At 40.5% G+C, this 21,323-nt stretch overlaps 1 protein-coding gene across 2 annotated transcripts in view; it reads left to right on the forward strand.

Annotated features, from left to right (window-relative positions):
• Positions 1-17,398, forward strand: part of ABTB3 (ankyrin repeat and BTB domain containing 3) — a 182,110-nt gene extending 164,712 nt beyond the window's left edge. For both annotated transcript variants that reach the window (XM_075602254.1, XM_075602253.1), the window contains 10 exons: positions 1,262-1,355; positions 2,229-2,364; positions 2,963-3,183; positions 4,071-4,249; positions 7,690-7,795; positions 9,998-10,100; positions 11,509-11,590; positions 12,708-12,776; positions 13,523-13,636; positions 16,821-17,398. In XM_075602254.1, coding sequence (XP_075458369.1) covers positions 1,262-1,355; positions 2,229-2,364; positions 2,963-3,183; positions 4,071-4,249; positions 7,690-7,795; positions 9,998-10,100; positions 11,509-11,590; positions 12,708-12,776; positions 13,523-13,636; positions 16,821-17,030 — 1,314 coding nt within the window. In that variant the 3' untranslated portion in view covers positions 17,031-17,398. The remainder of the gene's footprint in view (positions 1-1,261; positions 1,356-2,228; positions 2,365-2,962; positions 3,184-4,070; positions 4,250-7,689; positions 7,796-9,997; positions 10,101-11,508; positions 11,591-12,707; positions 12,777-13,522; positions 13,637-16,820) is intronic.
• Positions 17,399-21,323: the final 3,925 nt, after the last annotated feature.

Raw genomic sequence — 21,323 nt, forward strand, 5'->3', positions numbered from 1 at the left:
CTCTGCCCTCTTCCCCACTGATTGCCAGGGAAAGAGCTGGACCTCTGTAAAGTTCTTACCTTCTCCGTTGTGCCGTGCTCCTCCTTTGTGTCGCCCCCCCCTCCTCCTCCTTCAGCGTCAAATGATGCTGCGACGTCACCCGGCGTTGTGTTGCCATGACAATGCAATGCCGTGTGAATCACGTTACCGTGGTAACACAATGCCATGTGACGTCGCAGCGTTGTTTGACGCTGCAGAAGGAGGAGAGCAGCACGGAGGAGCGTAGCACCAGGTAAGTGCCTATGGGCGGCGTTTTTGTAAATCAGCCACTGGTGACATTATTTAAGTCTTGGCACTACCCCTATCCAGACACTGAAATAGATGTTTGCTATGGGGGGAGAAGAGAGAGAAGGGGGGAAAGTGAGAAGTATCTCAGGTTTGTTCAGGTGTGGTCACAGGTATCTCCCCACACACAGAAGGGTAATTTATTTGATGGTAAATAAGTCAGTGTACCCCCTCCTAAATTAGTCGCCCCCTCACTCCATGACTTCTGTTCCCCTCTCCCTATGGTGCCCTTCTCCACCATATCCCCCCTCGTTCATCTCTCCCCCTGTCCGCCTCCCAACGCCAGAGTTGGGTATTACTTAAATAATGCTACGTTATGTCCCAGTGTTAACTCGGGCTCAGTGAATATGGGAGGAATACAATGTAGGCTGTGATGAGCTCATTTGCATACAATTTAGAATAAAAGGCGTTAAAAATAACGCCATGCTTTTTATGGAAGTAAAACATGTTTAACGCCCCGCTATTTCCTTTAATTTAATAGTGTTATGCTTAAATAGGGAAATAGAGCTTAATGAATCTGAGCCTAAGTATCATGTATCATGTAAGGGGAGGAGTAGGTGTAGTGTAGGGTTGGTAAGTGACTCTGTTGGTGTAGGGATATTTGGGCTAAGATTCACTATGGGTATCGTAACTAATTTGGCGTTAACTGCCCATTGACTTTAATGTCAGTTAATGCCATATTGGGTTGCGATACCCCCATATTGGCGCTTAGTGAATCTCCCCTGGTGTCCATTTTTAGTGTATATGTATTTAAACAAATACTTTTAAATCGGGTAAAGGTTAATACTTAGTTCATGCCTACTGAGAGACCTGTGCCCCCTTCCCTGCAGGGAATTAAAATAATAATGCAGACTTGCGTCATTTTACCTTGTTAATAGTTTTTTTGGATTCATTACCCCTGACTTTATTTTGAGTAAGTGTGTGCTTTCCTGTGTAGTTACTGTTGGACGCAGGAGCAAATGTAGAAGGATCTTTAGAATCGGGAGAGGAAAACTATTCAGAAACTCCATTACAATTGGCCGCAGCTGCAGGCAAGTATATCAGATTGTTACCATATAGTAAGGAGTGAATATTCTGGGTCACCTTCCAGTGCAAATGAACCTGCTGTGATACAGTATGCTGTATATGGACATGGGTATCACTACACACACCTGGCACTACGGTGCATCTTGTAGAACATCACAAATGATTATGTCACCTACAGTAGAAGAGGTGCAGAGGAAACTTGCATTTGCAAGGGCAGACTTTCATATTTGATGTAGGAATCGTTGACGGAAAGGACAAAGACAGTGATCTAACAAGAGTCCAGTGACCACGTTTACTAAATCATGCAGGTGGTTTCGTTAGCGCTACTTCAGTTCAGGATATCACTGGCTGTATGAGTGGACACAGTAAAAGTGATGACAATTATCTTTAGGTGGTTATTAATAACATTAGTTTTTATTCTGTTATCATTGTAATTATTTTTTATATTGAAGACTTATTTACAGTTTTAAATGACAGGCAATGTCAAAAATAGTGATATTACATTACATTGATACAATACAATGATAAGATCAACAGACATACAGTAAAAGAAATCCTATCCAACGAAAATCACAATCTACAATGTGTGATTGGACACGTAGCTGCATTAAGGTTGATACAGTTTCCATTCTGAATATGAATAGACATGTCTGAATATTTCTATTTAATATTCTAAATATGGACTTCTTCATATATACTGAAGAATTGGTAACCTGGATGATAACAATTAATTTTAATCTAATATACCGCTTTCTGTGGATGGGTGTATTGTCACTGTATTGTTCGTATGAACTGCCACTTCAAATGATAAAAATTGTAATAATAAGGCAAAATAAAATATCAAACATCTTCTTTTTTTTTTTAATTTCTGGTTGCAGGAAACTTTGAGCTTGTGACTTTGCTGCTGGAACGCGGGACAGATCCCATGATAGGTACAATGTACAGAAATGGGATATCCACGGCCCCTCAAGGAGATATGAACTCTTTCAGCCAGGCTGCTGCACACGGACACAGGTAGACTGGGAAACACTTGCATGCTTTTTTAAATGACAGTGGTTGTATTTTTAACATTGTCTTCGGAGCGCTACTCCTTTACAGGAGCAAAGGCAGATGGAAACCAAATCTAAGTAGCGAATTAGGCGCCTAGGAGTAATATTAACACAGTCAAGGAGCAAAATGAATTGGGAGGAGTAGCCGACTACTAAACTGTTGAGTGTAAAAGATGTCACATTAATCCCTACTTTTACTAAGGGACAAGTAATGCACTCTGACTCTATACCAGGGGTATCCAACTCCAGTCCTCAAGAGCTACCAACAGGTCAGGTTCTCAGGATATCCCTGCTTCAGCACAGGTGACTCAATCAGTACAGTGCTGCAAAATATGCTGGTACTTTATAATAAACGGTAAGAATTATAGTCATGTTTTGCTGGCCCTTCCTGCAGAAAATAGGTTAAATTAGTTAGGGATAAGAGGCAAAAGTTCAAAGGGGGGGTGGCTATCAGCTCCTACATAATGGAGGACCCTGTCAGGTAATGATCATGCACTGAAAAGTTACATGTGCTCATATTATTTGGCTTCCCATTTTTAACATGTACGTGGCATGTTTTTCAGGAACGTATTTCGCAAGCTGCTGTCCCAGCCTGAGAAAGAGAAGCGGGATATACTGTCCTTGGAGGAGATGTTAGCGGAGGGAACAGACCTGACTGAGACAGCCCCCACTCCATTGTGCCCAAGCCGCAACAGCAAAGCCAAGCTAAAGGCGCTAAAAGAAGCAATGTATCACAGTGCTGAACATGGATATGTGGATGTAACTATTGACATAAGGAGCTTAGGTCAGTTGGTTATACTCTGTTATAGAACTTTTGCCAATCAGAAAAGAACCAGAACCTATATTAACAATGTTTACTGGATACAATTTATACATATGTTACAGAGTTCAAATAGATAAGATATATTCACACATTTAGAACATAAGTCCACAGTAATTTCTGATTTGTTTTACATTAGCTGGTAGGGCACAAATAAAATGTATCACCTGCATTAGCTTCATTATTATGCTAGTGGAAACGGTACTCGATGTTTCCATCTGGTATTTGGCCAGTTAGGGAACAATGGTTTAGAGTAGCGCGTGACTCCCATAATTCATTGCGAATTAAATGGACACAGGCTTACATGGCATTATTTCACTCGGCACAGACAGCAGGGGTTCAAGTATCGTAGTGTTATCATCACCTTTGTGTACGGTGAGTGTCGTACTGATCAGATCTGTTAAAAGTATGAAACCAACTGTTGTATTATAGAGTGTAAGAACACCACAGTCCATCAGTTATTAAAGACAAGGATATACAGATAATACAATAGCGTATCTAACAAATATCATGTATTTTATATGTCAACAAATGTTGTATTCCTGTTTGTCAAATTGACAGAAGGAAAACTGAGGCAGTTTTAAATAACGGAAAATAAACTTAATCTTACCATATTTGTTTCCTTCTAACTGTTCTGCCACTGTACACTTGAAGAAGAAACCTATGGCATTTTGAAAGCTCTGTACACTATAATTGAATCTATGAAGGACTCTGTTTGTCAATTAAATGGCATCGCAGCCTCCAACAAAACTGCTTTTCTCCAGGGCCAACAAGTCTACTAGAACTTTAACTACGTAAAAAAATGAATAAATGATTTGCTAATTCCAAAATAACTTTATTTTGTTCCCTAGGTGTTCCATGGACCCTACATACATGGTTGGAGTCTCTGAGAATTTCCTTTCACCAACACAGAAGACCTCTGATCCAATGCTTGTTAAAAGAATTCAAGTCTATTCAAGAGGAAGAATATACAGAGGAGCTGATTACACAAGGGTTGCCTCTAATGTTTGAAATACTGAAAGCCAGCAAGGTATGGTTATCATCAGCTATCATGCTGTAAATTTTCCTGCATTGAGCTGTTCATTGAAACCTTCTGTTCTTCCTTGTATTTTAAAGTTGCATAGCAATTTTTTTACACTTCCAACACAGATTTAATTTGATTACATATGACTTAAACACATTTTCATGGAACGTACTTGACTGTCCTTATTTATGACTGAGGTTCCGTCATTCCTACAATCTCCACATTTATCACCTCCAGGGGGTAACCTTCTTCCTAGTTATGGGTTTTCTAGAGTTCAGTGATTTAAGCAGACTTTCCAACTTAAACTTTGGCAGTTTTCCCAGCACAAGTCTGAGGAGGCCTTTTATTCTTCACCTCATTTCATTTTGGTCTACAGAGGGAAAGCCTTCCTTTACCTTAAAGATAACAAGCTTTGTAATGCAACTTTCTACTGCAGTCCATTTCTACCGACCCGAACGCTTTTTCAAGATGTTGATTTGTTTTTAATTATAAGTGCTACTCGGCTAGCTAGGACTAGTACTCTGGAGTGAAATTTAATCAATTTTACTACAGCTAACAAAGAGAATTACACCAGAGAACCTCATGAGAGAGATGCCTAAAAGGAGTTTTAAGTATTTGCGAGCTTGACAATGGCTGAAAGATTTTATTGCTTCAGTGAGTTTGAAAACTAAAAAGTTTATTTAGGCTGTAAATGTAATAAAGAGACAGCTGGTGATAAAAGTACAACAAAAGTTGGAAAATAACCCACAAGCCTTGGTCTGGAATTTGAATGACAATTCACAACAAAATATATATAGTAGTAAAAATGCATGGCAAAACCCAAAACTTGTGTTATTGTTATTATTCATGAAAAGGGATTAATGGCAATGGCTAACATTATGTATTACTACTGATATGAATAAGCTGTTTATAACTATTGAGTTTGCGTAAAGTGTGAAATACCACACATGGCTAAATTTAATACCGAATGCTAAATGGGTGTAAATCAGTTCTAATTCACAAACATGAATATATATGTACCTAACTAATACAAGTAATTGTGCTTAGAAGAGGCTTTCTATAAAACACATGTGGAGAAACTGTCCTGCGCTTCAATAGATAGTCCCTGCACCCTTGGGTGTCAATGAGTCACTTGAAAACGGAATGGGTGATGCAGATAAAGACCCCTAAGTTAAAGCTGCAGTTCAGTCAATATCCTGCATGTGTGTTTTTTTTAATAAATCAGTTCTGTATTAAGAAAAAATACTTTTAGCATTTTCTGTTTTTAAAAAAACAACTTTGAAAGACCAATTTTCTTGTATTCTCTTTTAACAACCATTTACTAAGGCACTGCCCCTTCATGCCCTGTCACAAGCTCTGGCACACCCCTTTGTCAGCCCTGCCCTCCCTCTAGCACATGTCAGTGCAGGAGTGCTCATGAATATTCATGAGCTTCCACTGACTGACAGAAGCAAATAAAAACATATGCCAGCTCTAATTATGTCACCAAATTTCGCCTATCAATACATGGAGAACGAATTGACCTGCAGCTATACTGTTCTTTAGGTAATTAGAGATTGCCCACATGAAAATATTGAAGTAAAAAAAATTTTTAAAAAAAAAATAAAAAGTTTGAACTGCAGCTTTAATCAGGGCTGGGAGGGAAATCCCTTTCCACTATGTGCTCTCCGATCTGGGTCCTGCTCTCCTCTGTCTTCCGTTTGCCAGCATGCAGCCTTCAGAGAGAATGAATAGAAGAAAGGAGATCCGGCGTCACTGCTAGTGACAAATGCAGGCTACTTCCGGGTTGAAGGAAAAAACTTTATTGGGACATCACACACACACAAGGCTACACCACAGCCTGCAATAAGACATGGTTCCCTATTGGTTAATATAGGAGCCAGGGGAGGTATATTAGTGCCTCTCTGAGTGTCTATGGCCAAGCCCTGATGAAGTGTCATGTGACACGAAATGCGTTGGTGACGTCATTACGCAGCGACGCACGGCCGTGACGACGGTCAGTTTGTGCAGCTGTTGGAGCCCTGCTTGCCACGAGGAGCACAAAGGAGAATTTTAGTGCTTAAGGTCTGTTTATTTATAACATTTTGCTTTCCTAGCACCTCTCCTCCCTGTTACAACTAGGGTTTGTGCATTTGGGTGTTTATATCCCTCATGTGGCTTGGGCTCTGGTAAAATTTATTTGTGTCATTTTAGACAAGGTTATTAATATATTGTTGGATTATGTGTATTTTTGTATGATGAAATATTTTCCTTGATAAAAATATATGTATTCATTTTGGCTTCTTTTGGTTTCATTTTCATGCGCTCCTATTTTTGTTTTTTGTACACCACGATCTCCCCAAGACGAAGCGCTGTTCCATAGCGTGAAACGCGTTGAGGGAGAGATCGTGGTGTAGCCTTGTGTGTGTGATGTCCCAATAAAGTTTTTTCCTTCAACCCGGAAGTAGCCTGGATTTGTCACTAGCAGTGGCGCCGGATCTTCTTTCTTCTCTTTCTATAAAACACACACAGTTTTTGTTTTAGAGATTTTCTTTGTACACTAATAATGTTCTCAGCGTTTTTTTTATTAACGTTTGACATTTGCCTCTCCAGCCACATGATACAACATTAATACTTAATGAGCAATGAAAAAAAACAATCAGACAAAAAATTAATTTCCTTGCGTACATCTCAATAATATATTTCTGATGCATTAGAGCAGGGGAGCGCAAACTTTTCCTGCTGCCCCCCCCTCTCTGGCCTGCTCTGGATACACACCCCACCCCTCCTGCAAGCCTGCACGTCAGATGACGCTCCGGGGTCATGTGACATCAGGTCAGGTGACCCGCAGCGTCATGTGACACCTGTGACGTCACGTCACATTACCCCGCAGCGTCATTTGACACCGCATTGCCATGGAGACCCGCCACAGCTTCTGAATCGCGGTAAGTTTTCCTGTTGTAGAGGCCTCACGCGATCCCCCGGCATTTAATTTAAATGCCTGGGGGAAGAGTGCGGGTCCTCGGCAACTGCCCGCACCCCCCAGACAAATCTCCCACGCCCCAGTTTGCGCACCCCTGCATTAGAGAGCTGGTTGTAAATGAGCTTTTGCTAAGTAAAAATAATTATACATACTGTACGTCAGGGATGCGCAAAGTGGGGGGGCACAAGATTTTCCAGGGGGGGCGCGGCAGTTGCAGTGGCCCCACGCTCTTCCTCAAGGCCGAGGGATCGCGATGTGTCACCATGGCAACGCGGCATCAAATGATGCTGCGGGTTGACGGCACGTGACGCAGACGACAAGGTATGGAGGGGGGATCAGGAGGGTGTGCAGGCAGGGGGTGAAGACTGAAAAGTTTGCGCACCCCTGCAGTAGGTGATATTTTGAGCCTCAGAAGCCTAATGTTTTTCTTATATATATTTATCAAAAATTAAAATGTATGTTTTTTTTTATTAATTATGTTTAGAATGAAGTCATCAGTCAGCAATTAACAGTCATATTCAGCCAATGCTATGGACCTTATCCTATTCCAAAGCTGACAGAAATGAAACGCAAACAGACTTCTAGACTGGGTAAGTCTCCCAATCAGTGCTGGAATTATCACAGTTCCCTTGTTTACTCAATTCTTTGTAAATTGCTACACTTCAGAACACTAAAGAACAATGTGTTGCATGCGACTTACGCGTGTGTATGAGAATTCTGATCCCATTTAAAGTTTTCAAAATCATCACCTGCTTATAAAATGAAAAATGGTTCAAAAAATGTATTGATGTAAAAAAAACGTTTATTTTCAACACTAAATAATTGACTTTAGTCCCCAAACGTGTAAGAAACTAAACTGTAATTTTTTTTTTTAAATACATAACACAGACATATTGGTGTGGCAATTTCTTGCTACACTTCAAGGTACAAACCTTATACTATACAAGTGTACATTACATAGCGTATTATATTTTCAAATTGCTTATTCAGAGCTGGTGGAGCGAATATTGCAGGCGATCCTAAGCAGGAGAGCTACAGCTCATTAGTGAACTTGGCTTGAATGTAGAATCAGGCTTAATCAGGTGATTGTCGTACAAACTTGACGTGCTGCTGTGAACATAGCATGCGCTTTGCAGACATACGACAGTATTTCGTTCTGTTGCTCAAATGTGTTATACAGACCCTAATTTAATTTGGATTCTGCAAATAATATCAAAGGAAATTCTTCTGGTGTCAGCCTCCTTTGTGACTGTCCTCTGCAAAGCTTTCCCTGTTAATCTAAGATTAAACTGAACCGCCCGAATTTCGAGTGGTCTGGGAACCTCCGGACCTAAGTACCCGGACTATTGCTGTCTGGGTAAATCGAAACCGCAAACCAGATCTACGTGTATGAGCCAATTAAAGAGCAAAACCGCATTGTGGATTCCCACTTGGATTGGATCTCGCACTATTTCCCTCTCCCTGTAAAAACGCGTCCCCGTTCCCCTGCCGCTGCTTGGCATCTGCGGCAGAAGAGAGAGGGCGGGTGGGAGTAGTGTTACTCAATGCTCATTGCAGCCTGCACCCTGCAGTGAGTAGGGAGATAGCAATAGCACTGCAAGGAGCCCAGTGATAATGGGTACAAAATAATATGAGCTAATATAATATTAGCGTATTCTATTATTAATAAATAAAGAGACGTCACAGAAAGCAGAGGATGGAGAGAGGTCAGAAAGACAGCAGAGGAAAGAATGTCAGAGAGACTGCATGAGTAGTGCAGAGGCAGACAAGAGTGCATTAATTAACCTTTTAGTTTATGTTTTGGTAACATATATACATATATATATATACATGTATCTCGAAAGCTTGCACAAATAAAAGCATTTCGTTAGCCACAGAACGGTATCATCTATTTATTTTTTGATTTTATATATATATATATATATATATATATATATATATATATATATGAGCAAAGATATACCACCATCTGACCTGGCACTATTTGTCTTCTCTACTTGTTAATAGTATACCGGGCAATAATTGGCAGATGTTTTAACACCGTTACATTACACTGGTATTGGGTTGACTGGTTGATATATAGCTATTTGCATCGCTCTCTTCTCGCTGCTGTGTACTAGCCAATCAGTGCCAGTTCAGTTAGCACCATTACGTTACGCCTGTATTGGGTATAAACTAGGTTGGTATAGAGCAGGGGTCATAAACTCAGTCCTCAAGGGCCACAACCAGGACAGCTTTTATGGATATCCCTGCTTGAGTATGGTGGCTCAGTCGACGACTGAGTCACTGATTGAGCCATCTGTGCTGAAGCAGGGATATCCATAAAAGCTGCCCTGTTGTGGCCCTTGAGGACTGAGTTTGGGTCCCCTGGTATAGAGGTACGAAAATCTCACCTCTCTACTGGTATAAGGTGAATCCGTTTTATTTTGAGTAACCCCGTTGCATTATACCTGGCACAGATATTGGTTGGCATAGAGATATCGTTTTCAATTATTTTAAGTTTTCAATTACCATCATTTTAGTTTCCTAATTGTTTTAATTTGTTCATACTTTATTACGTTATTTTAGCATCACCCTCCAAACTGAAAGAAAATTGCAAACCCGAATACAAAACATTAAAAAAAAAAAATTACCACAAAATTCATGTCTAAAACACAAAAAATGTTTACAACTAAAGCATCAATGAACGTTACTATTCATGTCTACAGTATTCTATAGAATAATAGTTTCTTCATTAACTTAAACATATTCGACATTTCCTAAATAATTATTTCTTGTTTACTCATGTTTAGATCCTCATTTTCTCAACAATAAAGAAATGTCAGATATCACTTTTGTTGTGGAAGGAAGACCCTTTTATGCACACAAAGTATTATTATTTACAGCATCTCCGAGGTATGTACGGATAATAAGCAGACTGACATCTACTGTAAATTGAATATTTGAATGAAAGGAAGTTTTATTGATGTCAATTTTTTTAACATATAGGATTTAGATTTCGTTTTCATACATCCAATACCTTCTTTATTCACACTTGCCAAGACAAAGCACAATGGCCATAGCAGACACTTGGATTTAGAGAGTATGAAAAGCAAAAGCTCTTCCTTTTGTTAAGAAGGAACTAAAATGTGGACTGATTGAGCCACCTGTGCTGAAGCCGAGATATCCCGAGAACCTGCCCTGTTGGGGTGGCGGGGGGGGGGGGGGGGGTGGTCTTGAGGACTTGAGTTGAGAACCCTGCCTTACATCAAACAGAGAATCTAACAGATAAAGCTGTCATTAGTACCACTGGTGGGATTGTAGCAGTGTTTGGTACAATATCAACTGACACTGACCAACTTGATATTTTAATGTTGCACAATATAGTAGCATCTTGCACATTTCTGGTCCACTCAGGTTGTCAGCAATCAGCGTTGTGCTCGCATGCTGTGGCACGTTCCAGAAGCAGTACATAATGTAGACTAGTTTTAGCAATGCAGTATCCAGAAATAATGTGAATAATCCAATAGAAGATACTGTACCACAATCCCCAATTCTCCTCTGATTTCAACAGTAACATGCTACTCCAAATAATCCTTCAATTTGACCAAGATAAGTAGCCAGATAAAAGGTCAGTGGTAAGAAGATCCCTAGTATAACAAAACCAAACGCGTTTTCAGGTTTAAGCTATTTTATTTTGGATTGTACTCATTTTTTTTAGTTTCCATAAAATAATAATCTCTGTAAAATTAGAATAATAATGTCCATACACTCTAGAGCACTAGTTGTTTGGGGATTTACTCCCCTGTCCCTTCAATATCACAAATATAGAAGACGTTTGATAATGTTCGTTCTGTGGCTTTTTTCAGTTACTTTTCTCACTTTTTGCAATACTATGGGGTCTAGTTCTTAAAGTCTCCTAACTTCAAAAGTGGAGCAAACCCAGTGCAAACAAAAGCACCCCAGAAAGAAATAGGAGTTTTCCGTTTGATAAATCAGAAGCATTTCTTTGGTACTGGATTTACAGCCAGGAGACTATAGGAAACCAGCCCTGAAGTCGATGATATATCAGTGTAAAGCACATGTGGATAGAAGTTTGTTTTGATGCTTTGCTCCATTTTCTGCTTGCGCATGCGCTAAATGTATAAACCGTTTCCTATCTTTGATGCTAATTGTTACCCAGAAAAGATTATGCCACTTCAGACTTGGTGTATTTTTTTATATTAGTTATTTGTTGGTAAATGCTTTCTATTTAATTCATTCTTCTTACTACTTACCTTCTTCATGTTTTCATGTATTTTGTAATTTCCTGTTTTTATTTCAGGTTTAAAGCGCTTCTTACCAACAAACCTTCTACAGAAAACAGCTGCATTGAGATCAATTATGTGAAGTATCATATCTTTCAGGTACAAGTACATGACGCATGCAAATATTATTTAATGTGGTAGTATTCAAAAGATTTGACAGATGGTTTTAAAAGTTTGTAAATTTGATATTTGATATTATTATGCACTCAATGTACTATGTAATCACTGCACTTTATTAGATGCCGTAACACAGATTTTTAATACTGTATACTCCGTTATTTGCTGTAATACTACTAATTTTTCCAGATGTTTCCCTTGAAATAATGTAGAGAAGTTATAAAACTATCTCCCAAAATCATGTTCATCCATGTATGCTTCTTTGGGGGGGAAAAGTATAAAAGTGGAATGATGCACAACCCAAATGAAAACAATGTTAATTATTCAAACACATAGTTAGGGCAAGTGCCAAACGGCTGCTGTTGGAGTCACCACTCATAGCAAAGAACAGGTAGAAGACATAGTGGGAACCCAAGCACACCACTTTAAAATGCACTACAGATGATTTATTTCAAGTTGCAAAGATACATCAAAGGCATCGCCAACGTTTTGGTCCTCTTGGAACCTTCATCAGGGCTTCAATAAGGAAAAGCCAATAGCAACCCTCCATAAGTATCCTCCACCTTCCCTGGTGACTGTCAGGCAAGGGATAGAGTACTTTTGTAGGCTTGCGATTGCCGGTTCCTCATTGCAGCCCTGATGATGGTGCCATGAGGATCGAAATGTTGGCAATGACTTTGTGTTTGCAATAAGCAATAAATCCACTCCCGTGCAATCTAAAGTGGTGTGTCTGGCTTCTCACTGCAGAATATCTTCTACATGCTCGTTTAGGACAATTTTACAATCTTAATGTAGTTCCACTGCCATTCTGTTAATTCAGCATTTTAATACTCCTTTAAACTATAGGATGGTGCACGCTTGCAATTGCCATCTAATTATTTTAATCCTAAAAGCAAATGTAAGACATTTAGCAAATACACAAACGAGAGGTTAATGTTGATAAGCACTGAGCCTAAGAGCAGAGAACTTAGATTCTGGTGATATACAGCTTGCTGGGAGATGCTTACAGGTAAAGGGAAATGTACCCAGATTAGTGTAAAGAGAAAATCTGACAAATGTCAATGTTGTTACTACAATGTTTATTTCTATTGTCTTCTAGTTGGTCATGCAGTACCTATACTATGGAGGCACAGAGTCACTTCTCATTAAAAGTAATGAAATCATGGAGGTAAGATGTGTTTAGAGGAAGTCTTGAGTAAATGATATGTTCACAGACTTATTCAGTCAACATTTTTGCTGGTTGCTGGGGTAGGGTTGCCAGGTGGCCAGTATTGAACCGGATTGTCCTGTATTTGAATACGCTGTCCAGTAAAAAATTAGAGGTAATACTGGACATGTATGTGTCCGGTATTACCTGTCTGGACATAGTGATCTGACCGGCTTGGGGGGCCACAGGGTTTCCCCGTGCAGGGAGAGAGCAGGGCTGCTGCTAGGGGGCTGGGCATCTTCCTCCATCCTGATTGGCTGCTGCTGGGCAATGCAGCCAATCAGGAGGAGTTGTCAGGAGCCTGGGGGTGGGTCCAAGGAGAGGAGGAAACAGCATGGAGCGGAGAGAGGTGAGGGGTGTGTGTGTCTCGAGCGTGTCATACCTTTCACCATTGGGACCAGTATTTTTGGAGAAGCCATCTGACAACCCTATGGTGGGAGGGTGGGGACGAGGGGGTCTGTGCTGAAATGCCAATTTCCTAATTATTATTGCGTGTGCAAAATAAGGAGATGAAACATTTAGGGGCTTATTCTATCAGCCAAAGTGCCCAATTGGACCATTTTTGTCCGAAATTCCCTTTTGAAGTCGATGGGCAGATATTGCATATGCCCCTTAGACTGTTTAGTTTAATTGCCTGAATATTTGTGCACAAAATAGGTGAAATAATCTTTCAACTATGTTTCTTTTTGTGGGGGGTTTTTTTCCAGCTGTTGTCTGCTGCCAAATTTTTTCACCTTGAAGCTTTGCAACGTCACTGTGAGATCATCTGTGCAAAGAGTATTAACACGGAGAACTGTGTGGATATTTACAACCATGCCAAGGTAAACATAACACAGATTATACATTTGCCAAAAGGGTATTGTCCTTATTGCATCTCAATAAGTGATTAGAAAGCATATATTTAATGAAAATCCACATGAAAACACGCATGTGTACAGGCACTGGACGGGGGTTAAATATACAATAAACACACACACACACAATTAAATATATTATATCAAATGAAATTGGTTAAAGCTGCAGTTCAAGCTGCCGTTTCCAAAAAAAATTACAAATTCCCATTCAATATGTGCATCAATACAATCTGCACACTGACAAGTGATTAGCTAAGCTGCAGATCGATCTGTTATCCTGTAATCAATCGCTTTGCTCAGGGTTATTAAATTCAGCATTATGGGAAATGTAGTTCTGGAATATGATTGACTGGGCAGTTACTAGATACAATGGGTGCACTGCTAGGGAGGGGGCGGGGCGCCAGAGCCTATCAGAAGGGGAAGGGATCTTACTTTGGAAATGCTTCCTACATTAGAAACATTAAAAATGTCTTTAAAACATGCTACAATTATTTTCTCATAATACAGAACGGATTTATTTAAAAATAAAACACACTTGTAGGATATTGCTTGAACTGCTGCTTTAAAGGATCCTTCCACTAATAGCCCTGGAGTGTATCATGACTACAAAGTCATTAAATAAAAGGTAAAAAAAAAAAAAAAGATATAATTTTTGCATGAATCTGTATCAAAAGTAAGAAAAGTAAGAAAATTGTTACCCTTGGCTCTCATGCATGACAGGGTGTTAGGCAGGTATATTTATTCTGAATTACACCTAGAATCGAGTTTTGATGCACACAAAGAAAACTGTCACAGAGGTGATTCCCATATGGGTTGTTGCTTGAGATTAGGAGTTTAGTGAATTTTGGTTACGACATCTGTCTGATATAATCAACTCCTTCCCTAACTCCCCCTCAAATCACATTGTGATATACAAGACTCCCAAGCAGCCAAAATTGTGGCAAAGTAAGGCCTCGTCCCGCTGCGCTCGTTGGCGCGGGCGGCGGGTCGCGAGTTCCCCACCAGCAGGGGAATCCTCGCGAGCCGGTCCCGGTCCCCACTGGCTGCACAGCTGACTACACGCTGTAGCGCGTCAGCCGCTGGAGACACCAGAGAATGGTGTTTCCTAGCGTTGACGCGTGACGTGTGTGGCTGTGAGCCAATGGGGAGGGGAGGCTGCGGGAGGAGGAGAGGCTTCGGGGAGCGGGGAGGAGTGTGGAGTGACAGCAGGTGAGTGCCTTTCTCTGTGTGTGTGTGTCTGAGTGCCTGTCTGTGTGTGTATGTGTCTGAGTGCGTGAGTGCCTGTCTGTGTGTGTATGTGTCTGAGTGCGTGAGTGCCTGTCTGTGTGTGTGTGTGTGTGTATGAGTGCGTGAGTGCCTGCCTGTGTGTGTGTGTGTGCGCGTGTGTGTGTGTGTGTATGAATGAGTGCCTGCGTGTGTGTGTTTAAACTTACCTTCCAGCTCCAGCCCGAGTCCGTGGAGGGAGGGGGGGGGGAGAGTAGCGGGTCCCTCCGCTCAAGCCACGCCCCCCCTCCCTGTCAAACCGCCCACCTCCCGCCCACCTCCCGATCAAACCTCCCACCTCCCGCTCCGGCTCCCGCTCCCTACAGACCGCAGATCGCGGTCTGTGTATCTCAGCGCACCGCCTGTCAGCAGCGCAGGTGCGCTGACTCTGGGAGCGGGGCCTTAGCCTAAGTTGATACATTGATTATGTCCAAACTCCATTTAAGAAAAAAATGTTTTGCTTTAATGTAATAATATCCAAAAAAAAGAAGGTGAGCGGGGGACAGCACGGAGCAAAAGAGGAAACACAAAAGGACACAATAGGGTAATAATGCAGGAACCAGATGTAATGGAGTCTTGTTCAATCTTCCGAAGGCTATACTCACATTCTATAAGAATATATAAGGCACATTGCAATCTGTGGCAAATGACCGGTAGATGATCTGGTGGGGGCAGGTGATCTCAGAAGACTACAGTACCATATACACTTTATATCAATAAAAATCTTCAGAATGCGCACCTACAAGAAGTATATTCTTTAGAGCAGTAATACAATGACAATGAAGTCGGGATCTCCCGAGTACAGAGCTTGCTGCGATCTCACCACCTTCGTGGATGCTGGCGTCTACCGTTATCGTTGGTCTGCTGGTGTTGCTGCCGGTTACAGCCCCCCGGAAACAATGGACTGATCTCTCTGACTCCTCTCAGCTTCTCACCCCCTGGGTTCCGGGACTTGACGCGTCTCGTTGCATCAGCTTCCTCAGAAGTCATATCTCCCTCCCACTCGAACAGATGTATTTATACCACACTTGATTGACTATAACATCATATCTACCAATTAATGAATAACCTCATAGCTATCAATCAGCAATCTTCAATACATAATTATTGCTCACAAAAATACAAAACTAACCTAAATATAAAATATCGTAGAGACGCCGAGAGGGGACCAAGAGAGATCCATCCATTGTTTTCAGGCAAACGTAACTGGAAGCAACACCAGCAGACCGACGATCACAGGAGACGCTCTGCACTCGGGAGATCCCGACTTCATTGTCATTGTTTTACTGCTCTAAAGAATATACTTCTTGTATGTGTGCATTCTGGAGCTTTTTATTGATATAAAGTGTATATTTTTTTACCATCTATGTTATCGTATCCTTTGTCTCCTCTCTTCTGAGATCACCTGCCCCCACCAGATCATCTACCTGTCATTTGCCACAGATTACAATGTGCCTTATATATTCTTATAGAATGTGAGTATAGCCTTCGGAAGATTGAACAAGACTCCATTACATCTGGTCCCTGCATTATTACCCTATTGCGTCCCTTTGTGTCTCCTCTTTTTCTCAGTGCTGTCCCCCGCTCACCTTCTTTTTGGTTCTTTAAGTGTTCACTCTGTTATCCGGTTGCTTAAAGCTACCTAAAGGAATTTTATCGGGACGTGTACATTTTAGAAGCCCAGGACAAATACAGACCAGTAATACTCCATATTGGTCAAGAGATTCGAGTTGTGGGTGACACATACCTTTATCTAGTACAAGTGTTAAAAGTAATCCTTGGGAGATTTATGATTAAGGATCCGGGGTTTTGGTCGTTTTTGTTAAATTATAATACCCACACTTCTAATTCTCTCATATAAATTCTAATGTATTTTTTATTCCCAAAGTTCCTTGGAGTTCCTGAACTACAATCCTATTGTGAAGGTTACTTTCTGAAAAACATGATGCTCCTAATTGAAAACGAAGCCTTTAAACAACTCTTATATGATAAGAATGGGGAAACGACAGGTCAAGATGTGCTAGGGGACTTGCAGAGGACGTTGGCCGCGAGGATACAGTCAATTCACCTCTCTTCTTCAAAAGGGTCTATAGTATAAAAATGTGAGCTGCCACGATGGACAGTGTACGGTGTTTACTTGCAAAGGCTTAAATGAAGATTACAAGCTTTTCACTTGACGGGATTGACTTCTTTTTTCTGCACGGGTAAGGTAGAGACTTCAGTCCTCACGGCTGCAGGAAGAAGAAAAAACTAATCTAGAAAAAAATGAAATTCCTCTTTTTTAAGATATGTACTCGGTGAAAGATGGCTCTAGTTTGTTCTGAAGACAAACCAGTTGAAGGCGCAGTCAACAAAAGACATATGAATGAGAAACGAAAAGCTACGTAACAAGAAAATATAAACATGTCAAAAAAATGTACCTAGATATAAATCTAGATCCACTAATTAAAGTAATATTTTGAATTTCTCAATGGTATGCATCTCTTATCTCCTTAGCTGTGCATTTATGAAGCCGGCAGTATAGTAGCTACTTTTTATCAGCGTTGAACTGTTGAAGAATTGGATCTGACTGGTACAGTCCGACGGAAATATGCTGGCAAGTTTTTAAGGCTGAGACTTTTTAAAGTTTTCATAAAATTGGGGTGGCCTTGTAGGTAGAAGAGATTTCGTAACCTCTAGCTCTCATTTTCAAAAGTTGTATTTAATATGTACGGCCTTGTTCCCCTGTTTGTTTAATGACTTGGTGTTAAATATGTGGACCCTGTAAGACTGCGATTGTCTTCTTTATTCAGGTGGTATCTTTCCCAAATAGACTCTATTTCAAAAGAGGTTTATTGTCGCTATAAACTCTGATAGTTAGAAACCCGGGCGGTGCTGATAAGCTGTGTAACACGGCAGGCATACGCTTATAGGGTTCCATGTTAAAATGGATAAGAAGATAAGAGTGACACTGTGCTCATTTGCAAGTCATTACCCAGAATCCTTGGCTGCAGTGGAAGCACTGTTTGCTAAGCAATGATGGGGAAAGACAGGGTTACAGACCTGTCTGAGACATGCAAGTGCACCACAAGTGGTATTTTTATTTACTGTACACGTGGAGGGTTTTTGTCACTTTTTTTTTACCCGCCATAACTTTTTTTAATGGATAGTTAGAAATTGGCATGTCAATAATTACTTTCGACAAATTAAGCAGACTTGGATTCACGTGGTATTGTCATTGTGCTTCATTTTGCCAAGAAAAATGCAGTTACTTACCAGTCAACATCCATTTGTGAAGTACAAAAGAAGAACAATTCTGTTTCATTGTGAATATGTTAAATTGTTGATTGTAGATGTTAATTTTTACATTACATCGTACAGATTATGCTAAAGTGTTACTCTATTCTTGTAATATAAGGTAATTATTTTTGATTGCATTGTAGAGATAATACCAGCGTGTTGCTGTGTTCTAGTACTATAAGCCATATGGATCATTGCTATCATTCAAATATAAAACACAATTATCTCTTGTTTGGTTCTGCAGGACATGTATTGTAGAATGGCATCTCAGCAACATAGTATGTTTCTTTGTAGGCATCAAATTCCTTTATTAGGGCACTGCCAGGAAGACAGACTTGTTAAGTGCCACATGGTCCTGATACATGGCTTAGTAACAGATACTGTATGCATGTACCATTCAATGTAAAACCGGTGAAACTATGACAGACGTTATTAGAATAACATTTTTCATGGCAAAATCATGGCATTGTTCATTTATACTAGCATGCCACTCTTACATTAAGGCTTTGATAACGGATAGATGTTAGAGGCTTTAATTTGGCAATGCGATGTAATTTTGGTACATTGTTTGAATATAAATGTCCGATGCTGTTTGATGTTTATGGCTTTTGGAATACTCAAGCCGCACAGGTATCAGTGTATCTAACAACGTGATATAAAGCTGTTTTAAAGCTTTGATGAGTAAATCCTGTATGTACATGCTTGGTCACGTCGTCAACTATGTGTCCAATAGATCCCACGTAACTGTTCACAATAAAGAGACACAGCATGACAACCTAACAATGAAGTACACATCTGATATGTTATAATATGTTGTCTGAAGTATTTGACTAATTTACCCCTTGTAAATGCTAAAACATGGATGTCAAAAATTGATTTTGTGCTAAAGGAACCATTTTTTTTTAAACTTTTGGTGTATTTTGTTACATTATTAAGACAAAGGATACATACATATTCTGTGCTTCATGTTTTATATTACAGGTTAACAGCACCCTGTTTATGCTAGAACTAGACCAATTAAAAATCTAAAGGATTAAAACAAAATAGGTTTAATGATCTCATAGTAATATATTTCACAATTTGACCTGCAAACGTCATGCTAAATGGGTTGCTATTTAAGAATTTATTGAACTAGATTACATTGCTTTTAAACAAAGAAAAGGGAAGTAGAAGCAGAACTATAGTGGACCAGGAATGGAGTTCCAGCATTTATATTAGCAGAACGGGATACTGGCAGTTCTATGTTAGCCTCAGAAGGCCTATCCGTAGAGAAAACTCATGGGGCAGGCACTATGTCATGCCCCTGCAGTTTTAGTTACTGCTGCAGGATCAGGACCACGTTGAAGTTAAGGTGTGCAGGAGAGCTAGGCTGGTTCTCCGGGAAGCACATACATTTCTAATAAAGTTCATTTAAAAAAAAAAAATCCCTGACATCTCTGTCCTGAGCTGTCTCTCTCCCGCCTTTTGTGTTGAGCACCGCGGCAGGAAGTGTTTGTGTGTCCATTTGTCACTGCCACCCACTCCACTCTGTCCCTGTGTCACTGCCACCCACTCCACTCTGTCCCGGTGTCACTGCCACCCACTCCACTCTGTCCCTGTGTCACTGCCACCCACTCCACTCTGTCCCTGTGTCACTGCCACCCACTCCACTCTGTCCCTGTGTCACTGCCACCCACTCCACTCTGTCACTGTCACTGTGTCACTGCCACACACCCCACTTTGTCCCTGTGTCACTGCCACCCAATCCACTCTGTCCCTGTGTCACTGCCACACACCCCACTTTGTCCCTGTGTCACTGCCACCCACTCCACTCTGTCCCTGTGTCACTGCCACCCAATCCACTCTGTCCCTGTGTCACTGCCACACACCCCACTATGTCCCTGTGTCACTGCCACCGCCTTTGTTTGTACCTACGTCAATGCCACCATATGTAACCAAAATTGTAACAATTGTGCTTGGTTTTATTGAAGTTGAAGGCGGGTGACTTGGTTTGTCAGCCCGGTGGGGGACACTGCATTTAAAAAGGTGCAAAATGCACAGCAGGTACAGACAATATAAGCGGTATAGTTGTCAGACGCTGCAGTGCCTTTTGAAGTTGTGCTCCACAATACCCTGTGTCTATTGAGTGTCCCTGCATCTTTTTTTTTTTAGGACTCGAGCACTGAGTAGAAGTGATACGTTTTATAGTTAACTGGTGTTAACCAATATTCCAGGAAGTGTTAAGCAGGGATGTGCAAAAAGTTCAAACAAGTTCATGTTCATAGCACAGTTATTAATACAAAAAAATAGTGAAAATGCCATCATGTAGCCATTTTTGTGAGATTTCAGCAAAAACTGCAACATTTCACACAATTTTAGCAAATCGTGAATTTTCAATTAAAAAAAAATGTATGAAAAAATATTGGCAAACTACAAAATTAACACTTTGCACGTCTCTAGTAGTGAGAGGGAGATCAAAATGTATTTTTTTTTAACAAAATGTTCTTTCTACATCTCTCATAACAAGTCAACACAAGGGAGATCTGTCTGTGGGATGCCCCTGAAAAGGGTATCCGGATGGACAGCAAAATCAATGAATATAGAAATAATAATAAAAAGCGGTGTTCTAATATTTGCCACAAATTGTCAGACAAGTGAGACTGGGGAGGTTATGTATCAAAAGGGGTTATTCATTAAAGGACGATATTGCTAATGATCAGTCACTACCACATGGAATCTTACATTGATTTAAATGGTCATTTCCGTGCGGTCGTGCCCCATTGCGCCTATCACACTTTAATGAATAACCCCTAAAGTTTGTCGGCTGCCAAAGTGGAGCACAAAAAAAAAAACATCAGTACGAAAACCGTTTCATAGGAAGCAATGGTATTTTTCCATTTGATACAAAACCCTTCTTTGTTGGTGTTTTGTTGTCACTAATAAAATGGAAAGAAATCACACGCACGGAAGCACAATGTGAAGCATCCCACTACTATTGGACAATTCCTCCCCAGCACCCTACAGTAAATATCCTCTCATCAAACCTGTACATTTGCAAGCTAAAGTACATAGAACAAAGTAGGTAATTAATAAGGATTAGGTCTGTGTTATAAATGCCTCTGTAAGCATCAAT

Source organism: Ascaphus truei, chromosome 5, assembly GCF_040206685.1.
Source record: "Ascaphus truei isolate aAscTru1 chromosome 5, aAscTru1.hap1, whole genome shotgun sequence".
Lineage (NCBI taxonomy): Eukaryota > Metazoa > Chordata > Amphibia > Anura > Ascaphidae > Ascaphus > Ascaphus truei.